We start from the raw sequence: 14632 nt of genomic DNA on the forward strand, positions 1-14632 counted from the left end.
ACCAGCTGGCAAAACCTGGGACAGCTCATACATAAACACCTCCTTGTGGCTGCGTGCTTCCTTGAAGATCTTACCAGGATGCCAAAGCACTAGTTTTCTTACCAAGTCCTCCTTCTCCAGGGAGTTTCTCAAGTTCCCTGGGCCTGCATTTCCCCCTTGCCTTACCTGGCCAAAGCAGAAATGAAGCTTTCTGGAAAACTAAACTGCTGGCTTTTGTACACATGGCTTGGAAATGGGTTTGGGCTTGCACTTGTGCTTGAAAGTGCCACATATTTATTTTTCTCACAATATTGCAGAGGGTGCTTGATTGGGTGGAGAGAAGCGGTGAGGAACCCAGGGCTAGAGCTGGCTGTAGCCAAGACCAGTCCATGACAGGCTGACACTCCTTTGCCCTGCATCCAGATAATGTGTTTTCAGTGTCTGTTGGCCATCGGCCACGCATGCTTCCTCAGTCCCCCTCCCCTCCGGTGTCTTCTGAAATTCTCAGAAAATGTGCAGATGGAAACTCAGGCAGCTGCCGGACTTCCTCTTGGAAATAATAATAAAAAAAGGTTTCCCTGAAACTCAGCTGTTTCGCAGCCGGGGCTTAAATACCTCATATTTGGATTCGTTCCTAGAGCTTCCAGGCAGCCTATATTCTGGCTAGCTCTCAAGAAAGTTCAGTCATATGGCAGAAATGCCAAATGCAGGGTTACCTTAATAGTGTTGCTTGGAAGTGCCTCCAGATGCAGGCACCAAGCGTTCCAAATAAGTCATCTCGCCAGAGCTGCGAAAACTTGTAAATTCACAAACACCCACCCGCTCCTGCCCCTGAGTCAAGACTCTGTTTGGATGACTTCTTGCCCATTTCTGATGACTGCGTATCTGTTGGCAGAGGACTGCTAGGGGCTGATTCTGATGAAATGCTTTCCCTTTCCCAAGTAATACATGAGGAAAGCGTACATCTGAATGACCGTTCCCTAGGCTTTTGTAAGAGAGGTTGGTCCCCATGACTAGACAGGAAGTTAATATCTTCTTAGCCAGCTAAAGCCAGGTGGGATTTCACCAATTCCCCACATGGATGCTCATCTGACGTATGAAAGAATTCTCTAAATTGGTTATAGGCAGTTTTGGTTTTTAAAAAAGGAGCTTGTGCTGTTTGGGGAATGTGGGTATTGATTACAAAGTGATGGTAATAAGGGAGACAGCTGGATCTTGGCAACCGGTTGCAACAGGCTCCATCTTTTCCTTAGCTTGGCACAAGTGTTTGGGTGCTCTAAGAGGTAGGGTTTATTGAGTCAGGTAAGTGTTGAGGAGGTGCCTTTGGATAGGCATAGAGGATTGACACAAAGGACACGAGGGGTCTGGGGATTTCTGCTCCCTGGTGGCTCCCTGTCTGTGGAATGCTCTCCCCAGGTGGGCTCACCTGGCACCTATACACCTTTAGGTGCCAGGCAGAAACGTTCCTCTTTAACCAGGCCCTGTGCCGATAGACAGCCAATGCCTTTTAAAATGTGTTTTTGTTTTTATTACGTATTTTGTCTTTTTATTGTGATTTTATGTTGTAACAACCCTGAGATCTGCGGGTACAGGGCATTATACAAATTTAATTAAAAGAAGAAGAATTAAAATAGCCTTCATGATCCATAAGAAAACAAAACCCAGTTGGGCAATATATTTGCCGAAATCTTTAGTTCTAATAAAGTATGGCAAGCTTTCAAGTTCTCCAGAACACTTCCATCAGGAAAGATGTTACACAATGCAAGCAGTGAGGAGGACAAGGAAAAACAACATGCAACAATTAGCTTTGAGGTCAACTTGCAAGCTCTGTTCCAAGATGGAGATTGCTGGCAGAATAAGTCTCAGATATCAGGTTGCACAACTAGTATTCTGGGCATAAAGAGGAAATGGCTGCTTCCCATCTCTTGAGAAATCATAAAGTCTGGTTTGTAACCCAGATCTGTGTCAAACCTTAAAAAACAACAACCCTGCACAGGTTCCTGGGATAGGCAGAAAGCACAAATAAAGAGGAATGTGGCTGCCTTTATTTTAACAAAGCAGCCAGACTTTAATTTATCAGGCTGCAGTTTAGTTGGTTCCAATAAAGGAGGGGTAGAAAACCTCCAGACATTGCTGGTCTGTAGCTCCCATCATTCCTGACCATTGGTCATGCTGGTTGGGGCTGGTGGGAGTTGGATAACATCTGGAGGGCCACAGGCTAGCCATCTCTGCAATAGACATATTGACCAGCTGGGGAAAGTGGTGAGAGTTAGTGGGAATACTCTATTGTCTATGAAGCAGAGGTAGAACAATAGAATTGTAGAGTTGGAAGGGGTCACAAGGGTCATCTAGTTCAACCCCCTGCAATGCAGGAATCCTTTGCCCAACTCGGGGCTCGAACCCACCACCCTAATGCTCTAATGACTGAGCTATAGTTTTGTACAGTGGTGCCTCGCAAGACGAAAAGAATCCGTTCCACGAGTTTCTTCGTCTTGCGGTTTTTTCGTCTTGCGAAGCAAGCCCATTAGTGGCTTAGCGGATTAGTGCTATTAGCGGCTTAGCGGGCTTAGCGGATCAGCTGATAAGCGGCTTAGCGGATCAGCTGATAAGCGGCTTAGCGGATCAGCTGATAAGCGGCTTAGCGATCAGCTGTTAAGCAGCTTAGCGGATCAGTTGTTAAGCGGCATTTTCGTCTTGGGAAGCAAGCCCATAGGAAATTCGTTTTGCGAAGCACCTCCAAAACGGAAAACCCTTTCGTCTAGCGGGTTTTCCGTCTTGCAAGGCATTTGTCTTGCGGGGCACCACTGTATAAGCCTATGGCATTCAGTATTCCCAGGCAGTCTCCCATCCAAGTACTAACCAGGCCTGACCCTGCTTAGCTTCCAAGATCAGATGAGATAGCATTTCTGTTCAGGGTAGTATTTTGACATAGGGCCTGCAACTTTTCTGTATTCTGGCTTTGGTAGCAATGTGGGACTGTGAGGGAGCTTGGACTGATTAAAGGGGAGAACTGGCTCTGATGTAGACTTAACACATCATCTGTGACCCCCCTGGCCTTCATTTCTTCTCTGGGACCGAGTCCCACTTTGTGTCTGTGAGCCTTGGTAAGGTCACGCTGCCCCTGAACTCCCCACTTTGTAATGGGAGAACAAGCCTTGAACTGTTTCAAGCTGCTATCGGGTCAGTGATTTTGCCTTTCTGAGCCTGCCAAACATCTGTTTCCAGCTCAGTTATGTGTACGCTCTTGAAAAGACTGCAGTGCATTGTGAAATGCTCGGTTAGCAGCAAGCTAAATTTATTTAGAACTGAAAGAATTGCTCTGCTTCTTGAGAAAATATGTGCTTAGTCTCAAAGTGGTAAGCAAGTTGCTACTTGAGGAACTGTCCTTATGTCGTGGAAGCTGGATAAGGGGGCATTTCTTTGCTATTTCTCCTCAGTTCCCAGCCTAGAACCCCTTCCCCAACCTGGTGCCCTCCAGATGCTGCTGGACTACAACTCCCATCATCCCTGACTATTGGTGATGCTGTCAATGGCCAATGGGAGTTGTAGTCTGGAGCATCTGGAGGCCATCAAGTAGGGATGCTGGTCAGGGCTGAATAGGACACAGTATTTTGGGTGGAATGGGGCATCAGATGTTGGAGATCTGTGGAATGAGCTAGATTAGCAGGAGAGTCTTTCAGAACTGGAGGGCTGTAGCTTGGTAGTACACATCTTCAACCATTCCTCATAATGCTTTGTTTCCTTGATCATCTTGGTCACCCCCTCTGCACACCTTCCAGCTTGTCAACACCCTTTTAAAATTTTGGTGCCATGGATGTAACCCGTCCTTGGGAAGACTTGCACAGTCCCCCCCCGCCGCCCTTAGCTTCAAGATTTATGCTGGGATACTTGCAGTTTCTCCAGCTAGAGGTCTCCTCTAGCCATTCTTTTCTCTTAGCTCCTTTCTATCACTTGAATTAAAGGTAGGCAACTCAGCCTGCTTAAAAAAAATAATGAAGAGAGTTGGTAGGTTATTTGTGCACATCCCAGAAATCCCCTGCTCTGAAGCCAAGCCACTTCAAGAGGCACCAGTGGCCCTTCTGTGAAATGAACTTGCAATGTCCCAGCAAGGTACATTTTGCAAAGCACCTAAAAGCCCCAATCCTGGCACCAGCTCCCTTAAGTAACCGTCTGTTCCAAATTGCTGCTGCTGAGGGCTTTGGAGACATGTTTTGGTAACCAAGCCGGTTGAGAACTGTTTCTAAAAATCAGCTGAAAGCCTTATTTCTAAACCGCCTTTTCGTTATAAGTGGACGATGGCCCTTGGTGCAGGGGACGGAGGAATCCAGTGCATTGCGGTGGCATTTTTCCTTGAGCGGTTTGGCAGCGAGAGGAATGGGAGGAGAGGGGTCAGGTGCTTTCTACAAGATTGAACCAACTCACCCTCCCTCCCTCCCCCCCCTCCCTCCCCTGGCCAGTGCCAGCTCAAAACAAGCCTTTGTTGGTGTTTAGCACAAGGAGATTGAAAGCGGAGTGGCTGCCAAGGGAGAAATATTTCTGGGAAGAAGCCTGGAAGAACTCCAGGCCCAGCATCCTGCGCAAGAGAAGCCGGGTTATAAGGAAGTCACAAACACAGCTGGAGGCGGGAGAGCGTTGTATGTGACACAAGTCATCCTGGGGGGTGTTGATTGGAGATCCTGACCCGACCCTTTAAAAAAGCACCATGCTGCGTTTTGGTCTTAGGAGCTGCCAGGGGACTTCTGCAGGCACGAGATGCAAAGGCTTTTGCGCTTCGAAGCATTCTCATCCATCCTCAACACAAGGACAGGATCCAGCTTGCCTGAGCAGGAGCACACATTCTGACATCCTGAGCTGCTAGCGATGCTCTCCAGCAGCTTCTCTGCCTGAACTCCCCTCCTGTCTCCACATAGTGAGATCTCTCCTGGTCAAAGGGTATTATTACTGTTGCCATTTAATTATAGGCTGCTTTTCAGCCCAGAAGCCACCAAAGTGATGAGCGGCTGCTTAAAAGGAAATATGCAACGGGTGCAATAAAACACCATAAATCAGGGGTGGAGAAACTCAACCCTTGGGTCCTCCAAACCTCTCTTTCTGCGCCTTAGGACTGCCTCCAGTCATGCCCCCTCTCCAGAAAACCACTAAGTTTGGCTCCCCACCTTTTCTGAGGAGTTATATCCTTCTTACCTGACATGCGTTTGATTGTGAGTGATACCTCATCATGCCACTTGGTGGTTTTGCCCAATTTCTCTTACCAAGATTTCTGCTTTAAAATGCTCAAGGTGCCTTTTGATCAGTTTTTAATTAATGCTATTTACTTTTTAGCACAGTTTATTAATTATTAATTTTTTTAAAGTGATGTTTTCTGTGAAGCGGCTGGCTGCTGACATTTTCTCTTGTTTTTGTTCCCCCCCCCCCCTAAAACAGATGGCTTGTTCAACCAGTACATCAGTCAGCAGGAATACAAACCACGGTGGGGTCAGATAATCCCCAAAAGCACCAAAGGTGAGGCAATTGGATTCGCTGCAACGCAGTCTGTAGCAAGCTATTCCTGGACGATCTTAAGAAGCTAGTGCAGAATGTGTAAGAATCATGGTCCAAACAGGAGCTGACCGCAGGGATTTTAATTCCTTTTTTCACTGGCTGTATGTGCACTTCAGATCCCATAAAGGTAAAGGGATCCCTGACCGTTAGGTCCAGTTGCGGACGACTCTGGGGTTGCGGCGCTCATCTCGCTTTATTGGCCGAGGGAGCCGGCGTACAGCTTCCTGGTCATGTAGTCAGCATGACTAAGCTGCCTCTGGCGAACCAGAGCAGTGCACAGAAATGCCGTTTAGCTTCCCGCCAGAGCGGTACCTATTTATCTACTTGCACTTTGATGTGCTTTCGAATTGCTAGGTTGGCAGGAGCAGGGACTGAGCAACGGGAGCTCACCCCGTCACGGGGATTCGAACCGCCGACTTTCTGATCGGCAAGCCCTAGGCTCTGTGGTTTAGACCACAGTGCCACCTGTGTCCCTCAGATCCCATAAGGTCATGAAAATAATATAGTGACCCGGTCAGTGAGAATACCCTCCACCCTTTTCGTTTCATTTTGTTTTCAGAAGAGGAAAATGTCCTTTCAAGATGTACATATTTCACATGGGGTTGATGGGGAAAAAAAGTTGCATTATTATCCCACCCTAATTCCCCAGGCTCTCAGGGTGGCATACTTGGTCTTCTCAAGTTATCCCTGCAGCAATCTGGGGAGGGACTAACTCAAAGCTATCCAATAACTTTGAATCCAAGTAGAAATTCAAACCTAAGTCTCCCCCGTCTCATTCCAACACTCTAGCCAGTACAGTGTATCGTGTTGGATTTCAGCATTCTGTTTTGACGCCTGCATGTTTTGTGTTACAATAGCCATTGCTGTCGTTTTCATTCTTGGAATTACGTAAGTTTGCGCATCTTGAATGCAGTTAAATAGGTGCGTCGGGAAACTCACAACCATGTAGAATAATGAGGATTTCTCTCCCTTAAACTTGAACCAGGTGATGGTGAGGACAGCAGGCCTGGAATGAGAGGCGGCCATCAAATGGTCATTGACGTGCAGACAGGTGAGCAGCCTTTAGTTTTTTGTTTTCTTTTTAAAAATAAAAGTATAATTGGTTTTTGCATCTGGCTATAGTTCTGTGGATGACCTTATTTCAAGGTTCAGCTTAAACTGTTGAGAAACCAGCGAAAGGTTGCAAAAGGAGGACCATTGCTGAATTAGGCAGGGAGCTTTTGACCTCAGCTCCTTCCCCTTCGAGTGCAGTGGAGCAGACGGATGTGTTTAACTGGAGGAACGCAACACGATCACAGACCAGAAGCAGATGCACTTAAAACAAAATAGTTCTGCACCATGCAATGTTGGGCTCAGGCTCTTGGGGCTGGAGTTCTCGGGACATGTCTTACTCAGACCCGCCTAGTTTTGCAGCCTGAATAATTGCCAGGAGTCTTGCATAGCTTCATGGGAACTCTACGCAGACTTGGCATCAGAGGTTTCCAACCTTTCCCATGTGAGGCAGTTGGTTTAGCTCCACTAGGCTTCCTCTGCCTGTCTCTTCCTCCTTTCTTCCTGACCCTTCTCTCTGCTCGCCTACACACCTCGTTTGCCTGGCCTACCGAATCTTCATACATCTACAACCCTGGCTGGTGGGTAGGACTGTGCCCGTCTGATCCTAGTCTGGAGTGTCCTGATTTTGGCTGCTTGATGGCCTGTGGTTCTTGAGCTTTCCTTCTGTCAAGACAGGTGTGTTTGGGGCTTCATTCCAGGGACTGATTCAGGTTCATGGTTCCGGGGATCAGTGTGTGGTCCCTTTCCCAGTGTACAAAGCACTCATATTCTGGGCTTGGTTTAACTGGTTATTTTGTAATTTGGTGGATCAGTTGAGGAGCACCTAAGGGTCAGGGAAGGCTGGCTGCCTTTGCCTGAGGTTTCTGCGACTGCTTCAGCCAGAGACGTGATGTCACCGAGTGGGGTGGACATCTGGCTGAGGACCAAGAGAAAGTTCTCTTTGAGGTCCTCAGCGGATGGGGTTTTTACTTTGTGCTTTGGGGTCTGATTGCTGGGAGGAAACCTTCCTGCTGGGGAGATTGACTAATGGTCTGCAGTTATTTTTTGCTTTCCATTACCTCAGCCACGATAAACATTTTTTTTAGTGAATCCCAATTTTCTTTGGTGCTTGCATAAATAGCACTCCTATTGGGTGATTTCAGCTCACCCAAATATGTTTGGTGCTTGCATAAATAGCACTCCTATTGGGTGATTTCAGATCACCCATATATGTTTTGGTATCCCAGAGCCATCTGTTTAAGAGGTTGCTCTGAAATAGACACACTCACCCTTCTTAGTTTCATTGAACACTGAAGACTTTATTCAATCTTAGCTGCAATTTTTCAGGTCACTGTGGTCATACCAGCTCCCCAGTTTTGTAACCTGTTATAAGGGCTTCAAGGAGCACAGTAAAAAGTAAATAAATCTCTGAATAGAAAAGCTATTTCATTCTGAAGTACAGCTTGCTTGCTTTTAACCTCTACCAGAGAGTTTTCAGGGTAGATACATGTGTACAAGGAATGCTGAATTAAGAGAAATGACCTAAAATACGAAAAGTACGAAAAATACGAATTAAGAGAAATGACCTTTAAAATACGAAAGTATTTCAGGCTGCATTTGGGCTAAAATGATGGGCTGGATTTTTAAACTTTTGCTGCTCTCTGTTAAAAATTGTAAGCATTCTTTTATAGGGTCTAGATTCGGAATTGTCTTATACTGCTGTTTCAGTTTTAACTTTTTAGATACTGGTTTAGATACTGATTCTAAGCTACCTTGGACAAACTTTTGTTTCGAAAGGCAGCATATAAACTCTATAAATAAATGAAAAACAACTTTAAAGCAATCCAAGGCCTTTCTGGTTATATATATGCCTCCTAACCGTTCCTCCTCATTTTCTTTCCTCCCTCATGGTTTGTTTTGTTAGGTCATAGTATTTTGTGTGGGGACATTGTTTTATCATTTTTGTACAGCTTCTAGTTAACAGCCACATAATAAATACTGTTTATTATACCGTTAAATGCCAGAGGGATTGTTAATGCAGCAGGGAAGCGCCCTCTAGTGGACAGAAAGCGGAATACTTTTTAACGTTATTATTCTGGCAGAAATAGAATAGGAAATTTTCTCCTGACGTGCATGACAGTAGCTACTTTGTAGAGAGGCCAGTTTCTAGAATTCTGCAGTTTGTCTCAACAAATTATGACGTACACCTGCTGTCGTTTTAAAACTGCCACGTGTTCAGGGAAGGTACTGGTGACCAGTGGCTATTTGCCTGATTTTTCTGGGCAAATAGTACCAGGACATTTCGTGCTCCCGCTATTTCAAGCTTGTTTGACACTTTCGGGATGTGCAATCTGGAACAATCCAAGGGTGGCTGAGGAATTTTAAAGGTGTGTCAGTCGCTGCCAGAATTTCAAGGTGGACTGCTCTTGTCGCTTGCTGCTCTCCTCTCATCAGCCCCTCACCTGTATATTCAGTCTATTTCCTGCCAGCCCAATATTCAGTGGCTGTAAGTGATTTACCGGCCAACGAGAAGCTCTCCTCTGCTTGCTACCACATCCCATAAGTCTCTGATGAAGCTGAGCTACATAGCTTTCCACCTGCCGCCTTGAAGATGCATATTTCAATTATTCTAAGCTGAAAAAGTGTTAGCTGCCTTAACGTCATCTGGAAAACTTCCAATTTGCTACGTGACTTTTGGGGCCTATTTTGAGCGCAGGAGAGCTTCTCCTTCTGCCCCACCTCCCATCCTAGTTTTTCTACTGCCCAAGACTTACCTTGATCCATGGAACGTGACATTGGCCTTCTCCATCCTGAACAATCTCTTGCTAAATGGAAATTCCGTCTCCATTGCATCAGACTTAAGCTTCCTTTTTCTTCAGTTAAGAAGGGCCCAGAGGATGTTTCCTTGGGAATCTCACTGAGGAACAACACATCTGGTTTGCTTGAGGCAGGCAGACACCTGTACTTTATTCCTTTCCATAAACATGCCCCTCTTCTTCTCATTATGGGCATAAATCCAAAAGACTGGTTCTCGCCAGTTTAGCGCAAATGGCTGCCTGGGGTCCCAGAGTTGGAGGCAGCCTTCCACCACCACCACTGAGATAAAAATGACACGATATTGCTAAGCTATGAATAGCAAAGCGCCTGGTGTGGGGATGAATCAGCACTTGGCCAGCTACCTGATGAAGGAGATCCCTCCTGCCAATTTATTGCATGTCTTGTGGGCATCCATTTTAATATTTTGCTTAGTGCCTCGCGAAGCCAGGAGACATCACTGTAGACGCTTTGTTAGGGGCAACCGTGTGCGTGTTTGCTCTCACAGTGCTATGGAATTGATGATAATTCCTGTCAGAGGAGGGTGGTTATGTAACCCGTCAGCGTTGCTGCAAGCGGCAATACGGGGATGTGCTTTCATAACCGGAGGTCAGGCCTCTTGCTTCCGATGGCATCAAGCAAGCTTAAAGCTTAAAATCTTAGGGAGCATCTCCTAGTCTATAAATCCTGCCCCACCTTCCAAATTAAGATCTCCTAATCAAGCCAACTCCCAAGTACTAGGGGTTTGTCTTTTTAACAAGAAACAGGGCTTCTAGTATTATGTCACTAGAATAAGGAATTCATAGAATCTTAGTTGGAAGGGGTCCCAAGGGTCATCTAGTCCAACCCCCTGCAGTGCAGGAATCTCAACTGAAGCATCCCTGACAGATGGCCATCCAACCTCTGCTTAAAAATCTCCAGGGAAGGAGAGTCCACAGCTTCTCAAGGAGGTCCGTTCTACTGTCAAACAAGCTCTTACTGTCAGAACCTTCTTCCTTCCTCTCCTTGTAAGTTTTGAGGGTGTCACCCCTTTCTTCCTCCCACCCCCCACACTGGGAAGCGCAGCTGCATTTGTTTAGATGGTGATTCTAGAGCAGGCATAGGCAAACTCGGCCCTCCAGATGTTTTGAAACTACAATTCCCATCATCCCTGACCACTGGTCCTGTTAGCTAGGGACGATGGGAGTTGTAGTCCCAAAATATCTGGAGGGCCGAGTTTGCCTATGCCTGTTCTAGAGAATAGATAATGTGTCTGATTTTCTGTTAGCAAAATTGGTGGTTCTTGTATTCTGCTGTGGTAATTTGGACTGCTGTTGCATGGTTTGATCTCTGGGGGTTTAGTATTCCCGTGTTAGTATAGTTAAAGCTATGGTTTCCCCAGTAGTGATGTATGGAAGTGAGAGCTGGACCATAAAGAAGGCTGATCGCCGAAGAATTGATGCTTTTGAATTCTGGTGCTGGAGGAGACTCTTGAGAGTCCCATGGACTGCAAGAAGATCAAACCCATCCATTCTGATGGAAATCAGCCCTGAGTGCTCACTGGAAGGACAGATCCTGAAGCTGAGGCTCCAATACTTTGGCCACCTCATGAGAAGAGAAGACTCCCTGGAAAAGACCCTGATGTTGGGAAAGATGGAGGGCACAAGGAGAAGGGGACGACAGAGGACAAGATGGTGGGATAGCGTTCTCGAAGCTCCCAGCATGAGTTTGACCAAACTGCGGGAGGCAGTGGAAGACAGGAGTGCCTGGTGTACTCTGGTCCAGGGGGTCACGAAGAGTCGGACACGACTAAACGTCTAAACAACGACAAAATTCCCGTGTTAAATGGGAGGGGTTGTAGCTCAGTGGCAAGAGCATCTGCTTTGCATTCCCGACATCTCCATCTGGAGCTGGGAACGGCTTCTGCCTGGAACCCTGGGGAGCCACTTCAAACCGGCCTGAGATCTTTTGATGAAGGGTGGTATATAAATCAAATAAATAAGTCAGTCGGTCAGCATGGATTATGATCAGCTAGCTGAACCCGATGGTCTGATTCCGAATAATGCAGCTTCCTAATGTTCCTGTGTTTTACTGCTCCAAAAATGAGCTTACATTTACGTAAGCAGCTGTGCTTTATGCTCCTATAAAAGGAAAGCTCAGCTGGTTAGACTATGATGCTGATCATGCCAGGGCTGCAGGTTTGATCCCCGTATGAGACAGCTGCATATCCCTGCATTGCAGGCGGGTTGAACTAGATGATCCTCAGGGTCCCCTCCCCCCAAACTCTGAGATTCTATGAAAAGGAGTTGGCACATGTTCTGTTAACTCGGTTTCTTGGCTATATGCATGTTTTGCATTGCATTGCAGAAGCTGCTGGTTGTGATGTCAAAGTAGCTGGGGTGGCGTCAGGCAGGGACAATGCTTAAAAGGTATGTATTGGAACAATAGGCTTCGGAGCCTATAAGTGGAAGACACGGGAATTTTAGCCTGTTTTGAAAATGCTCCCTTGGGAGCAGTGCGTGTGTGAAGCATATCAGGCAAATGGTTAATTATGGACAAGGCTGGCCTGACTGTGATTGTGCGAGCAAAGGTTGACTGTCAAAATACCTCCCTGCCACTTGGGCCTTTTTCATGAAAGAAACGAATGCTTTTCTTAGAAGGGGGAAATTTCCGAGGAGCGTTTTAACAGCCGTTAAATATTCTGAAGATGTACCAGCAGAGGAGACGCAGGCAATCACCTTAAGGACTCATCAGAATGGCATGAAAGGGCTTGAAGGAGAAAAGAGCTCTATCTTAAACATGGGGAAAGAGCTTTCTAATTAAGAGCAATTCACCGGTGGAATATTCTGCCTGGCAAGATAATCCTTCATAGGAAACGTGGATGAAGAGGATGGACAGACACTTGTGTTTAAGGGGTGGTGGAAATAAAATGGCCTTCCTGGTTCTGATTTATTTATAAATGAGGGCTTTGAAATTTGGAATGGGGTGGGGGCTTTGTTCTACCTGTCAGAATGCTCCTGAATCCCACTTGCTGGAAACAGCAGGAGCAGAGAGTGATGTTGCGATCCGGTCCTGATTCCAGGCTTCCGATAGGCCCCTGGTTGTCCACTGAGAGAACAGGATGCTGCGCTAGACGGGCCATTGGGCCATTGATTCATCTGGGTTCTCTTTCCATTCCTATGGGGACTGATGCAAATTCTGGAGCGAGGATTTGCATCAAGATAATACTTCATTACAAAGGGAGCGCTTGTTCCGTACTTCTTAAGTTCAATTGCAGACCAAAAATAACTTTTGTTATTTATAGTATCAGCTGAGGAGACAAGAGGAGAGAGAGGCAAACGTTGCTCATTCTGCTGAGGAGGTATGGTGCCTCTGTCTTTTGAGCTGGGCGGGTGGGCGCAGTTGCAAAGTGAGATGCAAAGCAAGCTTGCCTCTCTCCTGTCCCTTCTGCGATCTTATGAGTTCAGTCTAGGATGGCGATGGATCCAGTTCTTGTGCATGCTATTCCCACCAGCTCCCATCAGATTCAGTTCAGGTTTGTGATCGGCGCAGCCACTCTGTGCTTTGCATGGCATTTTGCCCGAGGTCCAGTAGGATATGCACCGTGTGCCAAATCTCTGTGTTTTTTCCTCAGCTATCAATCGGGCCATTGTGGCAAATGTGGGTTTTGTGAGCTGTGAGAACTTAGGCACACAAAAGGACTTGCTCTTTGCAAGGAACATTGGCTGCCCTGTGCCCAGAAAGGAAGGGTAATTAAAGTTAATGACCCAAGGTAACCTCCTGGCGATGGTGCCAGTGGCAGCCACTAGCACTGCTGCAGACAAGGGTCAATAATTCCTATCCTCCTCCTTTTAAAATCCCTTTCTAAAACAGATGCGTTGTTGCTGTCGGGTGGAAAGCTGCCCAGATGTCTTTGAATTAATATGTTAATATTTTATTTCAATAAGTAGTTTTGGCGTGGAATCATTTGGGTCGGCTTAAGCACCTACCCCGACAAAGCAGCCATTTCGCCCCAAATGTCTTTAGGGAACACTTTCCACACCAGCCTGTCTGCTAGGACAGAAGGCTCTGAGGCCTGCCGTCACCCTACATGAACTGAGAAGAGAGCCCAGGAAACACCCAGCACTTTCTCTCCTGCGTCTGCGTGTTGCTTGAGAAGATCAGTTGTGGGAGGCAGGTGTTCTGCTGCCCTCTGGTGTTTTAGACTACAATTCCCATCAGCCCCAGCCAGCAGCTGGTCTAAATGCTATATTCTGTGCCAGCTGCATTGCAGTTGCCAGAAGATGCTAACTTAAAATAAAAATAAAAAATGGAGCAGGATTTCTTTTTCTTTACATTGCAGGGGGTTGGACTAGGTGACCCTCGGGATCCCTTCCGACTCTACAACATAGCTGTCAACGTTTCCCATTTTCTAAGGGAAATTCCCTTATTCCGAATAGGATTCCTCGCAAGAACAGGGAAAAGTTGACAGCTATGCTCTACAATTCTATTATTCTTCTCTTACCTCTTTCACCTGTTTTGTGGTAGTTGGGAGGTTCTTAACCGGTTACCTGGGCAGCTCTTGCGTAGTGTTTTTCATTTTCTAGCAGTAGGGGGAAAAGCAGCAGTGCTCTGTCTGAAGAAAGCATAAAGCCATTGGGGAGCAGGTTGCGGTAGAAATTCCCTTGGCACAATAGCTCCTTCAGCCGCCATCACGATCTCCCTACTCCTCTTCCTCCTGAGGTCCACCGGGTTTATCTGTGGTTGTGATTCCCCTCCATTGCTCTTTCCAAAGTGGTTTCCTTCTCTGATAGGTGTAAAACTGAGCCACACTCAGGATAAAGGTTTGGGAACTGGAGGAAATGTGCAACCAGGTGCCAAGTAACCAGTGACTAATTTCCCCACCACTTCTGGATAGCTGATATTTTACAGGGCCAAGTGCAGCCCTTTGCGCTTCTGTATCTGCCCCTTGGATGTCTCCCCTGGCTATACTCCACTCCAGCCCTACTGGCTGTTTTCACCTATAACACTGATAATGCTTCCTGCTTGTCTGGTTGGAAGATAGAAAGGTGTGTGTGTGTGTCTATTTGCTCTACAGCAAATATAAAATTTGCATTTGTTGCTCCATCCACTTTAGCTTCTGGCTATGCCCACGTGCAGCATCTGGACCTCCAGTGAAAGGAATGTGGCCCTTGGGCTACAAAAGGTCCCCACCTCCCCACTTACTCACCTTTCTCCTCTCAGAGTCCTTTCTTTCCAAACCGCTTAAGAAGTATAGGAAGGGGATAACCATTTGGATGTCTTGGGA

The 14632-nt window shown here is 46.6% G+C and overlaps 1 protein-coding gene across 1 annotated transcript in view; it reads left to right on the forward strand.

Moving 5' to 3' along the window:
• Positions 1–14632, forward strand: part of MKLN1 (muskelin 1) — a 92008-nt gene that overhangs the window by 29497 nt on the left and 47879 nt on the right. Inside the window, exons 7-8 of the mRNA XM_053407180.1 lie at positions 5404–5481; positions 6506–6571. Of these exons, the coding sequence (XP_053263155.1) occupies positions 5404–5481; positions 6506–6571 (144 nt within the window). The remainder of the gene's footprint in view (positions 1–5403; positions 5482–6505; positions 6572–14632) is intronic.

The sequence above is a fragment of the Podarcis raffonei genome, chromosome 10, assembly GCF_027172205.1.
Source record: "Podarcis raffonei isolate rPodRaf1 chromosome 10, rPodRaf1.pri, whole genome shotgun sequence".
Classification (NCBI taxonomy): Eukaryota; Metazoa; Chordata; class Lepidosauria; order Squamata; family Lacertidae; genus Podarcis; species Podarcis raffonei.